Source organism: Eschscholzia californica, unplaced genomic scaffold, assembly GCF_041429995.1.
Source record: "Eschscholzia californica isolate CP2 unplaced genomic scaffold, dmEscCali1.0.p SCAF_4, whole genome shotgun sequence".
NCBI classification, from domain to species: Eukaryota; Viridiplantae; Streptophyta; class Magnoliopsida; order Ranunculales; family Papaveraceae; genus Eschscholzia; species Eschscholzia californica.
Genome location: NW_028238461.1, coordinates 585,471 through 601,181, shown reverse-complemented (window position 1 = coordinate 601,181; position 15,711 = coordinate 585,471). Strand labels below are relative to the sequence as shown.

The 15,711-nt window shown below is 37.9% G+C and overlaps 2 protein-coding genes across 3 annotated transcripts; both read right to left on the bottom strand.

The window, feature by feature from the left end:
• Positions 1 to 4,108: 4,108 nt before the first annotated feature.
• Positions 4,109 to 12,898, bottom strand: LOC147541203 (laccase-11-like). 2 transcript variants are annotated; one of them, XM_086633461.1, is made up of 7 exons: positions 12,766 to 12,898; positions 6,423 to 6,463; positions 6,182 to 6,333; positions 5,847 to 6,091; positions 5,619 to 5,747; positions 4,549 to 5,472; positions 4,109 to 4,452 (listed from the first exon to the last, which is right to left on the bottom strand). In XM_086633461.1, the coding sequence occupies exons 1-7, from the start codon at positions 12,797 to 12,799 to the stop codon at positions 4,322 to 4,324; spliced, it is 1,656 nt and encodes a 551-aa protein (XP_086489587.1). In that variant the 5' UTR covers positions 12,800 to 12,898; the 3' UTR covers positions 4,109 to 4,321. The 2 variants fall into 2 exon arrangements, with proteins under 2 accessions (XP_086489587.1, XP_086489586.1); XM_086633460.1 differs by lacking the exon at positions 12,766 to 12,898 and having other exon boundaries at positions 6,423 to 6,824.
• Positions 7,938 to 10,603, bottom strand: LOC147541204 (putative pectinesterase 11). The gene is made up of 5 exons (XM_086636102.1): positions 9,994 to 10,603; positions 9,318 to 9,477; positions 9,021 to 9,209; positions 8,669 to 8,904; positions 7,938 to 8,304 (listed from the first exon to the last, which is right to left on the bottom strand). The coding sequence occupies exons 1-5, from the start codon at positions 10,260 to 10,262 to the stop codon at positions 8,088 to 8,090; spliced, it is 1,071 nt and encodes a 356-aa protein (XP_086492228.1). The 5' UTR covers positions 10,263 to 10,603; the 3' UTR covers positions 7,938 to 8,087.
• Positions 12,899 to 15,711: the final 2,813 nt, after the last annotated feature.

The following is a 15,711-nucleotide window of genomic DNA, read 5'->3' as shown; positions in this document are numbered from 1 at the left end:
TAGCAGTAGGAATCAATGGAAGGGATCCAACGGCTTGTACGAGGCTTTGGCATATGCGCCTTGGGCATATGTCGGAAAAGGGTCTATCTTTGATGTGCGGGAAAGGCTTGTTGAAGGACATGAAGAAGCCTTGCATGGAGTTTTGTGAGCATTGTGTGTTCGGGAAGGCACACAGGGTGACGTTCTCTACAAGCAAGCACAGGAGCAAAGAGGTGTTAGACTACGTACACACCGATGTCTGGGGACCGGCAAAGTTACCTTCCAAGGGTGGTTCCAGGTATTTTGTTACATTCGTTGATGATCATTCGAGATTTGTCTGGCTTTATTTTCTGAAGCATAAGAATGAGGTATTCAACACATTCCTGGTGTGGAAAGCAATGGTTGAGAACAAAACTGGTCGAAAGCTGAAGACGTTAAGGTCGGATAATGGGACCGAGTACACGGATGGGGCATTCAAGGAGTTTTGTAATCAGGAAGGCATTGTGAGGCACTGGACAGTAGTAAACACACCTCAGCAGAATGGAGTCGCAGAGAGATTGAACCGTACACTACTTGAGAAGGCTAGATGTATGCGCTCCAATTCGGGATTAGGCGTAGAATGGTGGGCAGAATCTGTTGCTACAGCTTGTTATATTGTGAACAGGTCTCCACATTCTTCTTTAGATGGCGGCATACCTTACGAGGTGTGGTCAGGTGAACATGCAGATTACGGGAGACTTAAGGTTTTCGGTTGTACGGCCTATTACCATGTTAAAGGTAACAAACTTGACAATAGAGCAAAGAAGGCAATTTTCTTAGGATATGCTACAGGAGTCAAGGGTTATCGGCTATGGTGTACGGAAGACAAGAAGTTTGTAATCAGCAGAGATGTGGTGTTTGATGAGTCATCTATTATAGCTATGGCGAAAGCTACGGTGCCTAGTTGTGGTGATGTTGGGTCTACTAAAGCTCAAGTAGTGGAAGTAGAAGCCGAAGACCAACGGGTTTCTAGGAATCATGATCAGGTGGAGCATCAGGATAAAACTCAGGATGAGGAAATTGATGAACCCGATCATGAGGAGGTTCAAGGGGAAGGTACACAAGTTTTACAACAACAACAGCAGGATGTTTCGGTACACACTAGGCCGAAACGGTTATATAAGCCGGTACAGAGGTTAGGGTCAGACAAACCTCTTAGGCATTATGGGCAGGCAAATCTTGTTGAATATGCACTCTCGGTGGAAGACGACGAGCCGGTCACCTTCAAACAAGCTATTACCGCGGAGGAAAGAGAGAGTTGGTTGGTTGCTATGCAAGAAGAGATAGAGTCTCTTCACAAGAACAAGACATGGGAAGTTGTCCCATTGCCCGAAGGAAAGTCTGTTATTGGTTGTAAATGGGTGTACAAGAAGAAAGAGGATTCTTCCGAGATCAAGGGTACAAGGTATAAGGCAAGACTAGTGGCCAAGGGTTATGCACAGAAAGAAGGGGTCGACTACAATGAGATTTTCTCACCGGTCGTAAAACATACTTCTATTCGGGTGCTATTGAGTATTGTTGCTCACAGGGATCTTGAGCTGGAACAACTCGATGTTAAAACCGCCTTCTTGCACGGTGATTTGGAAGAAGAAATTTATATGGCTCAACCTGAGGGATACAAGGTTGAGGGCAAAGAAAATCAAGTATGTCGTTTGAGGAAATCTCTTTACGGATTGAAACAATCCCCTCGCCAATGGTACAAACGATTTGATTTTTTCATGCTAAAACATGGTTTTCGCAGAAGTGACTATGATTGTTGTGTATACATCAAGAAACTTCGCGAAGGTGACTTTATTTATCTCCTTTTGTATGTGGATGACATGCTTATTGCTTCTCGAAGCATGGTGGAGATAGATAAGTTGAAATCTCAACTCAGTCAAGAGTTTGAGATGAAAGACATGGGCGCTGCAAAGAAGATACTGGGAATGGAGATTAAGAGAGAGCGGTCAAGTAAGAAATTGTACTTGAGTCAAAAAGGTTACATCGAACGAGTAGTTTCTCGATTCGGGATGCAGAATGCGAAGGCGGTGTCAACACCTTTGGCACCACACTTCAGGCTCTCGGGAAAACAATCTCCCACTACTACGGTGGAGAAGGATCATATGGATCGTGTACCGTATGCTAGTGCAGTTGGCAGTTTGATGTACGCTATGGTGTGTACTCGTCCGGATATTTCACAAGCGGTCAGTGTGGTTAGTAGGTTTATGGCAAACCCCGGGAAGACACATTGGGAAGCTGTGAAGTGGGTCTTGAGGTACTTAAAGGGTACCGTTGATACGGGTTTGTGCTTTGGTGGAGACACATGTCAGGTAAGCGGTTATGTTGACTCGGATTATGCTGGCGATCTAGATAGAAGACGATCTACTACTGGTTATGTATTTAGGGTACATGGTGCTCCAGTTAGTTGGCGATCGATGTTACAATCTACAGTTGCGTTATCTACTACGGAGGCCGAGTATATGGCTATGGCCGAGGGTGTGAAGGAAGCATTGTGGTTGTGGGGTCTTCTGGATGATCTAGGGATTAAGCAGGAGTGCGTGGATGTATGGTGTGATAGTCAAAGTGCGATCCACTTGGCGAAGAATCAGGTCCATCATGCTCGTACTAAGCATATCGATGTCAGGTATCACTTTGTACGAGATGTCATAGAGGAAGGTGATGTTTCTCTCATGAAGGTACACACAGATGAGAATCCCGCAGACATGTTGACTAAAGTGGTGACGTGTAGCAAGTTTCAGCATTGTCTGGAATTGCTGCAAATCGGCTCGTGTTAAGTTGCCCGAAAGGGCGTAATGGCGACAAGGTTATCTTTATGTGAAGGGTTGGTAGAACTACGGTAGGCTTGATCCTGTAAAAGGGTACGTAGGCAACCATGGTCATATGGTGCAGTCGGATGAAGTTACAAAAAGCAGATATATCTTACAAGGAGTATCCTGGTGTTCGTCCAAAATTTGAAGCATATCAAATTGTGTACGAGGTGGAGAATTGTAAGAGGCGGTTTCCAAGTTTCCAAATTTGAATTGGAATGGGAATTGGTATAGGCGGTTTAGAATGGGTAGTTTCCAAAAGACGGCAATTGGCTGTTTAGGCTTGATGGCGGTTTCAATTTGGTTTCCCAAATTGGATGGTTTCCAAATTGGATTCAATTTGTGGCATAAAGGTCGGCTTATATTATATATAAATATGAGTGCCAATTATCAACCAAAAAAACACCAACACAAGCAACAACAACTCTTCTTTAGAGAGCTAGAGAGAGAGAGAGCAAGAGTGAGAGAAATTTTTCATAGTTTTTGAGCGGTGTTAAATTTCTCGGTCGTCGAAGATTTAATATAGAAGGTTAATTCTATACGGTACCATCTTGGGACGAACTTGCGGGTTGTGTTAGTCGTCTTCATCTATCCTTCAATAAAGATTTCTTGTTCGCCCGAGGACGTAGGCTTTAAGCCGAACCTCGTTAAATTTTGTTCGCATATTTGATTTTGGCTTAGCTTTTCGATTAATCTTCATAATCGGATCAATTTCTAGGATAGGTTCGATAGCTTCCGCGACTTTTAGTTATAACACAGATAATGCAAAAAACAAATTTAGCAGCTATGCCTGCAGATAAATAATAAAATTCAATCAAAGATCCAATTTTGGTCCTACCAGAAGATCGAATGGGGGTTTGACGAAGTAGCGAGAAGAGCAGCAATGTGGGCGCCTTTAAACAGGCTGGTTCCACATCTGTAAATTGACCCGAGCTTCACAGACCAGTCCTGGAACAGGCTACAGGTTGGGTTGAGGCCGCGCATCCCTCATAGGCCTGGTCCGCTTAAAGCTGGACCAGGACCAGACCGAATTCGGGTAGCTCGGTCCAGTGGACACCACTAGATTTAGTGGTGGATATAGTTAGTAAGCACCATTGTTGTTGGATATAGAGGTTGATCCGTCTTAGCGAAAACGATAGTGCGAGTCCATAGAGCTTTCCTTCTTAAAGATAGCGATTTGTTAGACCACGGTACAAATTTTAAATCGGAAAATATTGTTCAATCTGACGGGTTGGTAACTCTAAACTGTCTAAAAAATTGGATTCAAACACAAGAATTGGTAGTTTCTTCTAGCTTGGATTTCATTTATTTCTTATTATGAGTTTCAAATCGATTATCATGATCTCAAAACAATCTCAAAGCAACTTCAACACATTTTTTTACAAATTACAACCCAATTTCCTTCAAATTTTGAATACACGAACAACATCTAAATAACTCCATGAAAAGCTCAATCAAACACATAAGATTCTACAATGTTGAGTGAATAGACTACACTAACAAGGTGGAAGATCTTTCGGTGGTGGTAAAACCGATTGGTTAGGACCTTTTCCATCTTCGACCACGAATGCCATCTTTAGTCCCCAACTTGTATGTAGTTCCAAATGACAGTGCATGAACCAAACACCTAAAACAGTCACACCAGAAAAAAAAGTTTTAGCCACGGTTTTGTTCAAAAAGTGTGGTTAAATATATTTGGAGCTGTAACTTCTTATAACTTTACCTGGGTTATCAGCTCTAAATCTTATGGCAGCCCATCCTCCGGTCGGCACTCCTACTGTGTTTCTCTCGGGAGGATCAACCAAATTATACTTAGCTGGGTCTTTTGTAGAATCGTAATTTCCAACTCCAGTTCCAACAACGAAAAAGTTGTAACCATGAAGATGGAATGGGTGTGACTCAACACTTATAAGATTGGTGTCTTGCAATACCAATTCGACAGTTGAATTGAAAGCAATCTTACTTAGACGGGTCCCTATAGACGTTCTGAGGTTGACAGTCAGGGGTGCACCGGTATAATTAAAAGGAGTAGGAGGACGGTCGGGAAAATCAGTTCTAAACACACCATTAAGGTTGAAATAGTGAGCTTGAAGAAGCCCGGTTTGAGGCATAACAAAACTGATATTGTTTAAAGAACCGGCTAGTTGTGTTCCATTTAGGCAAGTTAGGCATGATTTAGTACCAAGTCCTATCGTGTAAAAAAGATGTCGATCCACATTTAAGGGAACTTTTGCAGGAAATTGAGGAGAATTCAGACTCTTAAGCTTAGCATTATAACTTAACGCAAAGTTTGAATCGTTCGATAAAGGCAACTGAGGCAGAGTTGGAAGAACAGTGTTGGGTATTCCTTTGTATTGTAGTATAGCCGTTGCTGTTTTATTATCGACAGGAATTGGGACATCCATGAAAGGTCTAGTAGCCATGAAATATCTTCCTGGTGCTCGATCAGCTCGAACGAGAACATTTGTAGTCTGTCCTGGTGCAATTAGTAAAGCTTGGGTACTAAATGGTTTGACATAAACCGCATCGATCTCAACTACTGTCATATTATGACCAGCAATGCCGAAAAATAGCTCATCTTGAAGTGCAGCATTAATGATTCTCAAGAGATAACTCTTTCCTTGTTCAACTTCCATTGCAAAAGTATCTAAAGGAGGTAAACAAAAAGAAGATAAAGAAACATTAAACCATTGTTTAATGGTAGATTTAGCAACACTTTCGTTAAAAGCGTTGTCTATTCTTTGAAAAATTAGCAACAGTTTTTATCGGATTAGTGGTGTATATTATTCTTACGTTTCTCCGAACAAGGGAAAAGTGGTCCTGGTTTTCCGTTGATGGTATGAGCATCTGACATATTTGGTGGTAAACCTAACTTGTTCCCTTGTTTAACAAGCTCTTCGATATCGGTATTCCACCATTCTCCTACACAATTTATAAACAAAACATGTTTAATTAATGTTATCTCAACCGATATCGGTGACCGAGCTTGATTCTTCTCTTTCGATTATACTAAATTCTTACCTAGTACGAGATTAACTTCCTGGTTAGGCTGTGGAAATGGGAATGGAGTTCCTAGTTTTGGTTGGATAACAAGTGCACCATAAACAGTTGCTCTTAGCCAAAAGATATGTGCATGCCACCACAATGTCCCTCTTTGCCCTGTTATGTTAAAATCATAAGTGTAGCTGTTACCGGTTTTGATCGGACACTGAGTTATATAAGCCGGTCCATCCGCCCAACCGTTACGAAATTGCTTTAGTCCATGCCTACACCAACGTACATAAACGTGTCAATAAATGTAGCCTACGTGTATACACACATACATTTCATATAAGGATATTTTATGTGATTTTTACCAATGAATCGACATGTTATATTGAGCGTGATTGGTAACGTTTATAAGAACTCGATCTCCTTCTCTAGCATAAATTGTAGGTCCTGGATACATCCCATTTACGGTTACTATAGGTTTGGCATGGCACAACCTACTCACATTCTTCACTTGAATCTATAAAGAAAGTTAGATAATTACATTAAGTAGTCAAATATAATTGACAAAAAATCATGAACGGTTTTTACGAAGTTTATGAAGCTTACATCGAACTGGTACTTCTTAATCGCAGCTTCAGTATTAGGAAGAGTAGACATGAACAAAATACTACCCAAGAGAAAGAACAATATAGACCCATAGTAGAGCTTCTTGCCTTGTCTAGCCATTTGATTTGTCTAGCTTGAAACGCTGAGGTATATGAGTAGAGATGATCAAGATAGATAGTATTTATATGGGTATGCAAGAGAGGGAGAGAGAGAGAAGCCTTGACCTAATGCTTATAAGCTAACATGGATGTGGACTTTTGGAAAGAAGAGAATTAACTTAGAGATTGAGACACCCAAGATTAGGAGAAGTTAGCCCAAGAAGGGAAGTTGAGAAACTTCAAGATTAAAATATTAGGGTTTTTAAAAAGTTTGAGAGGTATGTAAGACCAACCTAGTTAGCTCACCAGGCTAGCAGATCAGTTAAAATAACCATTGTTGTGAAAAAAAATATTAACTTATAGGTATTTTTGTTGTTGTTGTTGGAGAAGTGTAGTGAAAAGGAAGAATTGTGTTATTAGAAGCCCTAACAGAAATAGAGTTACTTTTAAGGGTTCATTAGGTGTTGTGTTGAATTCAAGCTTCATTTTCTTTAAATTATTTTTTTAATTTGCTTTAAGCAATGAGCCAAACTAGCTAGAAAAAAAAAAATATATATATATATATATATATATATATATATATATATATGTTTCTCCCATTAAAAACCCATTCACTAGTCATTCTTCCTTTCTCCCTTTTTTTTCTAGGTCATAAATTTCAGATTTTTGTTTGACTCTTTGAATGATATTGGAACTCATTTTGTGTCGTCCATCGAATTCATTTGATTGAAATTTAGGGGATTCAAATTCAGACAATAAAAAAAATAATTAACAACCACCTAAGACCAGACAACCATATTTCTTTCCGAGACAAGATTCATAATAGGAAGGCTAAGTGGGCTTCTTATATAATAACTCAAAAAGTTTGCATTTTAGTTACCTAACTCAAATTTTATCTCCTTCAACAAAAAAAAAAAATCTAATTTTAACTTGAGACATCTAAAATTGTTTTTTTTTTTCTTTTAACCAAGAGAGTTAAGTTATTCATATCTAATATTTGCACATATGCATTTTCAATCCAAATCAGCTACATATTTTTACGACGTTATATGTGAATATCATATTCATGGGTAGTTGTAATGTCAAATTAACTATCCTATGTGGTCCTTTGTTTTGAGATCTTATTGGTGGCGAAACTAATTATATTTCATTAGTAAAACAATAGAAAATATTCAATCTATATGGGCTTTCCACACGTAAATGCGCATCAAGGCTTTCTACCCAAAAAATGTTTTTTGACCTGAAAATGGGAATCTGACTTCAGTCTGAAACCTGATGTGGTTGGTTGTCATTGGTCCAGGTATGTAGAGAGAAAAACACTCCGTCCGATGGGAGATCGGCTTTCGGGCTACAGTCGGTCGGCTCCCATTTTCGAACCAAATAGCACCAATATTGGATAAAAAAAATGAAATATATACGCACAATAATATGAGTAATCAAATAAATTTACAATAGTATCTTCATTAATAAATAATTAATCAAAGAGAATAAATTAATTAAGAAACAAATAAAAATTAATCAATTCATTAGCCTTTCACAAAGGGCCCATGGGTAATCAAATCTGTAATCAGTTTCCGGTAGCAGGCACAATCTTGGAGGCAATTGTTGCGGAGCCTAATCTGGTGAACCGGGTGGGAGCTGACCTGAGCCATTGTCGGCCTCCAATTATGTCCTTGGTCAAGAACGGTGCAGCTTCGTCGTCCGACATAACATACGACCATCCAACCCTTCCTGTTGTGTTCGCCCCCGGCCCCCAACACTTGTTTTCCCCAAAATACGCCGTACTGCATTCCCATATTTACCAAATTTAAAATTTATTAGTATGTCAATTAAGACTAATTATCAAATACATTGAAAAATATCGTATAGTTATGATTTTGATAGGAGCCTATCTATATTTGTTGGAAAATGCTTGAGCCGTCGAAAGTCAAAACCGACTCAGGAGAGGAATCGTAATCGGTTGTCCACTAGGTCAACGTTCTCTCAATTACAAGTTCAAAATCCTGACAGTTGATTTGGATTAATTTCTCTCTTGAATCTGCCTGGATTTTCGGTTGCTGTAGCGAGGCTGACACGAGCCTAACTACGTTCAACACGATCTGGAGTTAACCTTAAGTTAGAATTGAATTAATATAGAAACATGTATACCTTTCTCTATCCTCTTTGCCCCAATTGTCCCAACCAAGAGGAAGTACAGCATTGGACATGTAAGTTAGGGCAAAGACAACCCTAGAATAAGCACCCCATGGCCTTCCTAATAAAGTAGTTCCGGTGCCGGTGATCTTACAACCCAAGAATGTAAACCCTGTGTTTTCCGATGGTGACTGCCTGCGTTGGGCCGTTATAATCCCATATCCTGGCGAAACAGAATGAATACGGCATTTCTACATGGAACAAAAACACCATTAGATACAAATAATGTGCAAACTTTGATATAATAATACCATAAAAATGAAATGTAATTTTGGGTGTAGTTAGTAACTTTGGATGTCTAACTTACTTCGAAGAGGGAAGCACCATTTCCAAATATAAAATCAGTGGCTCCTTCGATATAGCAATTGCTATAATAATGACTTCCCACATCGTCTAGGAGAGTATCCTGATACGATATAATTCTACACCCATAAAATGCAGCTCGATCTGCTGATACCCTTAACGCGACTGCTTTTCCACTATTTCCATATGTATTCTATAAAATCAAAACACATAAAATTTGAGAAATCTAAGTACCTTATCAACCAAGTAAAATTAACCAAAAAAAAAAAAAAGAATGGTGGTAATTAAGAGATATGGGTACCTGAATAGTAAGATATCTTCCCACAAAATCAGAAGCCAAAACAGCAAAGGTTGGGGATAGAAATATCTCACCACCATCATCCCATGTTATTATGGTGTTTGATGGTTGAGTTCCACTTATTGTGATATATGGTTTATCAGCTGGGATCACTATTTTTTCCCTGCAAAATTCATATCCCACAAAAATTAATTAATTTCACAAAGAATTAAATCAATTAAAAATGGTATTTACTTGGATTGATATACCTACTTAATTTTTTTGGTAAACTACTTGTACTGTTTTACCTACTAGGGCACAGCAATTAGGTTTACAAAAAATGAACAAGGAAAAAAATAAAGATTAACACCTTGAATTTTCTCTTGATTTTATATAGAAAAATTAGCAGGTTTTACTCATAATTAATACTTGTTAAAATTAACAAATATTATTAACTTCCTTAGTCTTAATTCATCTATTACAACTAAAAACCTGCATGAAAGTGTGTAGTATATAAAGAGCGAAACCGTCGGCAAAACCAGTTTTAAGCTTCAAAAAAAGTTCTGGCGATGGTCTCTGTTCAAATCCGTAGGGAAAAAGTAAAGGTTTTGGCGACGGTGTCTCCGTTCAAAAACCATAAAGAAAAGTCGATCATATATATATATGTATCTATATATAGCGAAAGAGAGAGATTGAGGACCTGTAAGTTCCAGGTTTAACCCAAATGAAAACAAGTTGAGAGTTATTAGAAGGAACAGCATCAACTGCATCTTGTATTTTCATATAATCTCCAGCACCAGACTGATCAACCCTAATGAGGAGAGCACTAGACATATCACCACCATTATTTAGGTCTGCATGAGAATAACCCATGAAAGTAGAACACACCAAACCAACCAACAAAACCATACAAAAACTATTATCAATCACATGAACACCTTTTACTACTAATCCCAATAATGTGGCCATCTTTATATAAACCCTAGCTAATTAAACCCTAATATTTTGTAAATCACAACAATTATTCTTTGTTAATTAATGAGCTCTTTTTTCGATGAACTAGACGAAGATCGCAGAATTAAGACTTTGAATGGATCGAGAAATGATTAAGATAGTTGAAATAACAAATTAGTACATGTGATGAAGTTATGAGAACATGGAGATCTTAGCCTTTATTATATATGATTATGAAGGAGGAAAGACAGCCGTTTACTTATAATATACTTGATGCTCAAAGGTAGCTAAACTTAGGGTTTAGAAAAGCATGTACATTGTGTTGACAAAGAAGACATGTTCCTTGTTATTTACTTAACAAATTAATTCAAACCTGATTGAAAATAGACAATATTGGATGGCCAAGATATATCCTTCATATTTGATGGATAATGTATGTGATAGTCCCATGTTGCTCACGAGTGTCCTGAGTCTGGATTATAGGTGTACGCTCAGGCTTAGTGAGTACTGAGGCCTTTTGGAGTGCGCTCTGCGCTCGTGGACCCTTTGCCAAGAACAAAACCATGTATCTGTGTGAGGTGGTAAAATTAAGAAGGGAAAATATCGACAACTGCTAAAGCTTAGGAGTCATAATGTAGGCCGTTTGATCTTGAAGGATTATGAGGTATTAAATTGATAAAAATTGGATGAAGTGGTATTCCTACTCAAGGATTAGACTTTGTAGTTGGTCATGGATAGAATGGTTAGATTAGGCTCATTTCTCAAGCAAAACTACAAATTAGTTTCTTGGGCTACAAGGGTTGTTGGGAAGGCAGTCTAGTTGCATTTTATACTACAAATATTAGTATAACATAATCATCAAGATGAAAAATTAGGGTAAAAGTTGATGAATGTCAAATTAATTTTCTTATGAAACAATTACATTGAAACAGTACTATGAACATCAAATACATAACATTGTCATACCAGAGATAGACAATACTAGGTTGACAAAATTTGTTACGTACACTTACTACATATATGACAGAAAGGCCATTTGACGTTCATGTTCTGAACACTTTATGGAGATACACATTTTAAAATCTTGAAAATAATCGAGATAGTAGTAAAATATTAAGTGTTCATTTTTCATCAATACATAACATGGGTCAATTATTTATCATTATCGATAAAATAAATAACTCCCTCTCCATCTTGGTTAATTGAAATTTCTAGAAATGAAATGGGTGTTTAACAACATAAATAAAAATAAATTTAAAAATGGAATTAAGTTTGTGATAGTAAAGCAGAAATGGTGGCTGACAGGCTTAGTGTGATTAGAGGACAACCAATTTATCAAACATTGGAAATAATGCTTGGTTCCAACTTAATGTTGCTATTCCTTTTGGGATTATTACAAAGTTTATTTTAATACTACAAGATTACTTAGAAAATACATCTTTAATTTGCATGTTCATTTCACTCAACCTTGTCCAGTTCAGTCCTCATGGAGTAAATAATACACAAAACGGCAAACCGTGTTGATTCTTTCTTTCTTTCTACCTATATTCTTCGATCATTTTTCCTCAAACTGATTTCATCTAAAGATATACCGTCTCCAATATCGACACGTATATGTAGCGATTTATTGTTTTAATTTCGATCAGCGACAGTACTGTGATGTGAATGAGCAATGACCCGTTTATTGCAAAATTAACTTTTTTTTTTTTTTTTTTTGTTGAAAGGCAAAATTAACTAATTAGCCATGTATAATATATTAGAAACAACCATTTTAACTTATGATTTGCCCAACAACAGGCTTTACCCCACTAGGTCATGGCTCATTGACTTTTGATAACTCTTATTGACCAAAACTAAAGAAACCTCGCACAAAATAACTTCGAGCTTGGGAGCTCCAAAATTTGTGCCTTCAATAATTTGTGCCTTTAATAATTCAAATTTAATAATTATGGATTCGATTCGAACCTGAGACTTCCAGAATTTTGGAGTCTATGTCAACACTATCAACCACTTGGGCAACTAAGTGTCGATAAGAGGGGCCTACTACTCTAAAGCTAAAGAATAACAGAAAAGACAGGTTATTTTTAGAAATGCAAAGAATCTTTTTATCTTTCATAGTTTGACATGTGAGGTGGAAAAACTACAAGCATTGAGACTGTGGGATCTCAGGCCCAAGGCCCGCTATCGCTATTAGATGGGCCCAACAGGAGGGGGGCCAAAATAAAATCATTTCTTTACCTCCTCCAATGAAAAGAAAAACGAATCTTAAAGATTGTGCCTTTTCCTTATGGATTAGATGAGGTCCCACATTTACTCATTGAAAGAGACAGAAAAATAAAAAAGGCCCATCAAGAGCCCAAGGTCCCATGAAGTGGAAGTTGCATTGAAGGATTTAGTATTTTATTTTATTTTATTATTTGAGGAAAAATACCTCTTGTTTTTTTTTTTTTTTTTTTTTTTGGAATCTGATAACTTCATTGATTAGGCAAAGCCAAGATGGATTACAATAAGAAGTTAAAAGAAAAAACAAAGCACAAAGAAAATAATCCCATGCCTACTACATATGAAGAAGACAATAGTTTCTGTGTGTCTTTAGTGGTTTCCCCACTTTCATGAGTACATGACCCATTTCCACCACTTCCTCCATTGGTTCATGTAGTTAAGTAACTAACTTTGAGTGGGTCAAAGCTTGTAACCGTTTCCCCACTAACTTTGAGTGGGTCAAAGCTTGTAACCGTTTCCCCACCACAAACTGGATTGATCGGAGAACCTCCATTGGCCGCCGGATCTGACTCCCATTGTCAAGTCAGCATCTTCCTCCATGCAACCCGAAGCTTGAGTCTCACCCCGATCATAATTTTTGTTTTCCACAACTTCAATACTTTGATCTTCAAGAGATCCCATAGAAGAAGCAAAATCTCCCTATCTTCTCAAACCTAAGTTTAACATGATGAGTTTGAATTTGAGTAAGTCCACATCTCCTGAGATTTCTCTTTAAATGAAGAGAGAAGTGAGTTGTTGAAGAAGCACCAATGAATTGTCCATGATGAAACACTTGAACCGGAAGAAATTCGAAAGCAACAAAAAAGATCCTATAGATCAACTAAACAGGCCCTAAAAGACCAACAAAACAAATAACAATTTATTATAAACGAAAAGTAAAGGGATCCGGCGAAGGGAGAACCCTTCGCCGGAGAAGCAACGACGATCAAAGAGTTTTACAGAAAACGGTTATGGGGAATTAGAGAGAGAGAGAGAGAAAGATAGAGAGAGAGGAGAGGAGTCAAAAACAAGTATCTATCAAAAAAAAAAATACCTCTTGTTAAGTTGATACAAAGTTACCGCCAACCTTTGAGAAGTTGCTTTTGACTTTTGAAATTTTTATCGCCAATAGGATTTGGTAAACATTTTCTACATGTCTCAAAAGAATCAAATCTTTCCATTCAAAATCGGTTAAGCACTTCTAAGAGCATCTCCAATGCAAGACTCAATCTTAAAATCGTAAGTGCCACCTAGGATTTTAGAGTTTTTTTTTAGAAAAAACCTCTCCAATGCAAAACTCAATTGAGATCTTAAGATGATGTGGAAGTATTAAGATGTCTCAACTAGAAACTCTATTTTTGAGATCTCTTTTGAGAGTCTTAAGTGTTCTAGTCACCAAATTTAATTTTTTGACCAATAAAAAGTCTTTCTTTCTCAACCACTTTTTTCTATTAAATGTATGTGTGACATGTGTCTCTATTAGAGTTTTTTAGAGTGTTGCATTGGAGAAGGACTTGAATTAGAGACACTCAAGTTAGCCACATAGGAAAGAGAATCTCAATTGAGACTCAACACATAAGCCAATTAGAATTTTTTTTTAGTTTTGCATGGAGATGCTCTAAAAGTTTATTCACCTTAGTGAGAAAGATGACTTGTACAAATTCCCCCAGAAAATGAAAATCATTTTGTTTTGTTGCAAGAAAAAAAAAAGAATCTAGTAAATTCAAAGCACCTAATGTTAGTCGAGTTGCACTTAAATAGAGTCGATCATGACACTTATGAGGCCTAAAGCTAGTTTAAAGAAAATGTGGCATGTACATTTATGCAAAACATGCCAGACATTTTGTTTTTGGTCAGCAAGTAGCCATTAATCTGTAAGGATAGGGATACATACTGGGTTTTTTGAGGAGAGAGAACGAGAGGAGTGACGTCAACGACGATATCTCTTCTCCCCCCTCCTTTTTCGCAACCCTAACCCTAAATTTCATAGAGAGAACGTTCATCTAGATGATTAAAACCTTTTCATATCCCACATGCAAATAGAAAAGGGAACTCTTTGCTAACATTTATCTCTAGATCCAATAAATTTCGCCCAGAAACTACCCAATCGGCTAGTAATAGAACATTCAAAGAAGGCCAGAAGTCGAAGAGTTTCAACCAATAATCCAAGACAACAACTTTCGAGAAGAACTATCAAGGCTCAAAAGGTGGAGTATCCAAGTAAGTATATACTTTAATTTTTAGTTTTTCGAGTTTTTTTGTGCATTTCATACATGTGTCATGAGTAATTAAGGGTAGATTAGGCTGTTCATTTCCCGGAGTGAGGCATGCACCGGATGTTATTGCTTCCTTTCCCCTTGGTGTTCGTGGATTGGGCTCTAAAGGTCCGAGCAACAGGTGGTGGTTTTGTTCTGGTATCTCGCTCCTTCCCTAGATCTGAAGAATCTACTATCCATCAAGTGCTATCTTTTTCCAGATTTAGACTCAACCAGTGGAGCTTAATGTATTCTTATCTTCTTAACCCTTCCCTTCATTTACTCATTTCTAGACTCTCGTCCCCCCCCTTCATATACTACCACCTTTCCTTTCTTCTCATCTTCTTCTTTCAGAGCTGGTTCATGTCGACCCATTCCCATCTTCATAGCATTGAGAGCCTTACCCAACAGATGTCTATCCAAATGAATATATCCGAGTATGGGAATCTTACCATCACCTATCCCAAACCTTCTGTTAGCAAGGATCTCCAAGAGATATCTTCGGGTTTTATTGCTAGGCTTTGCTGCCCCTATGATTTTGGTATTGGTTTCATTAGGAAACATTTGTCTGGTCAATCTCAGTTCTTCCGAGAATGTGCGATCAACAAAGCTTTTACTGGTCCAAATCACTTTGTTATCAAGCCAAGAAGTCAGATTGTTATGAATGAGATTAATCAGGGTAGGCCATGGATCATCAGAGGTTGGTTGGTTATCATGCAGGAAGTGGACTTTCCACTAGGAGATGAGGTCCCGGAGTTGATGTCGGAGCCAATGTGGTGCAGTTTTGCAGGTTTACCCTCAGCCATCCAGAATACTAAGGACTTGGAAACTATTTTCTCTTGCATGGGTTATATCATGCAGATTCAACCCAAAAACTTTAGTATGGTTCCAAATACTTTGATCAGGATCCAGTTCATGTACGATGTGCGTACCCCTCTCCTGGCTAC

What these genes read in the sequence shown, in the direction of transcription:
- LOC147541203 (XM_086633460.1), bottom strand. Translation starts at nt 6,542, where the DNA reads ATGGCTAGACAAGGCAAGAAGCTCTACTATGGGTCTATATTGTTCTTT. An exon ending in TTAAGAAGTACCAGTTCGAT is followed by an intron (nt 6,334 to 6,422) that starts GTAAGCTTCATA and finishes CTTTCTTTATAG; the next exon opens with ATTCAAGTGAAGAATGTGAG. An exon ending in GGAAGTTAATCTCGTACTAG is followed by an intron (nt 5,748 to 5,846) that starts GTAAGAATTTAG and finishes TAAATTGTGTAG; the next exon opens with GAGAATGGTGGAATACCGAT.
- LOC147541204 (XM_086636102.1), bottom strand. Translation starts at nt 10,262, where the DNA reads ATGGCCACATTATTGGGATTAGTAGTAAAAGGTGTTCATGTGATTGAT. An exon ending in GTTAAACCTGGAACTTACAG is followed by an intron (nt 9,478 to 9,993) that starts GTCCTCAATCTC and finishes TGAATTTTGCAG; the next exon opens with GGAAAAAATAGTGATCCCAG. An exon ending in GAAGATATCTTACTATTCAG is followed by an intron (nt 9,210 to 9,317) that starts GTACCCATATCT and finishes TTGATTTTATAG; the next exon opens with AATACATATGGAAATAGTGG.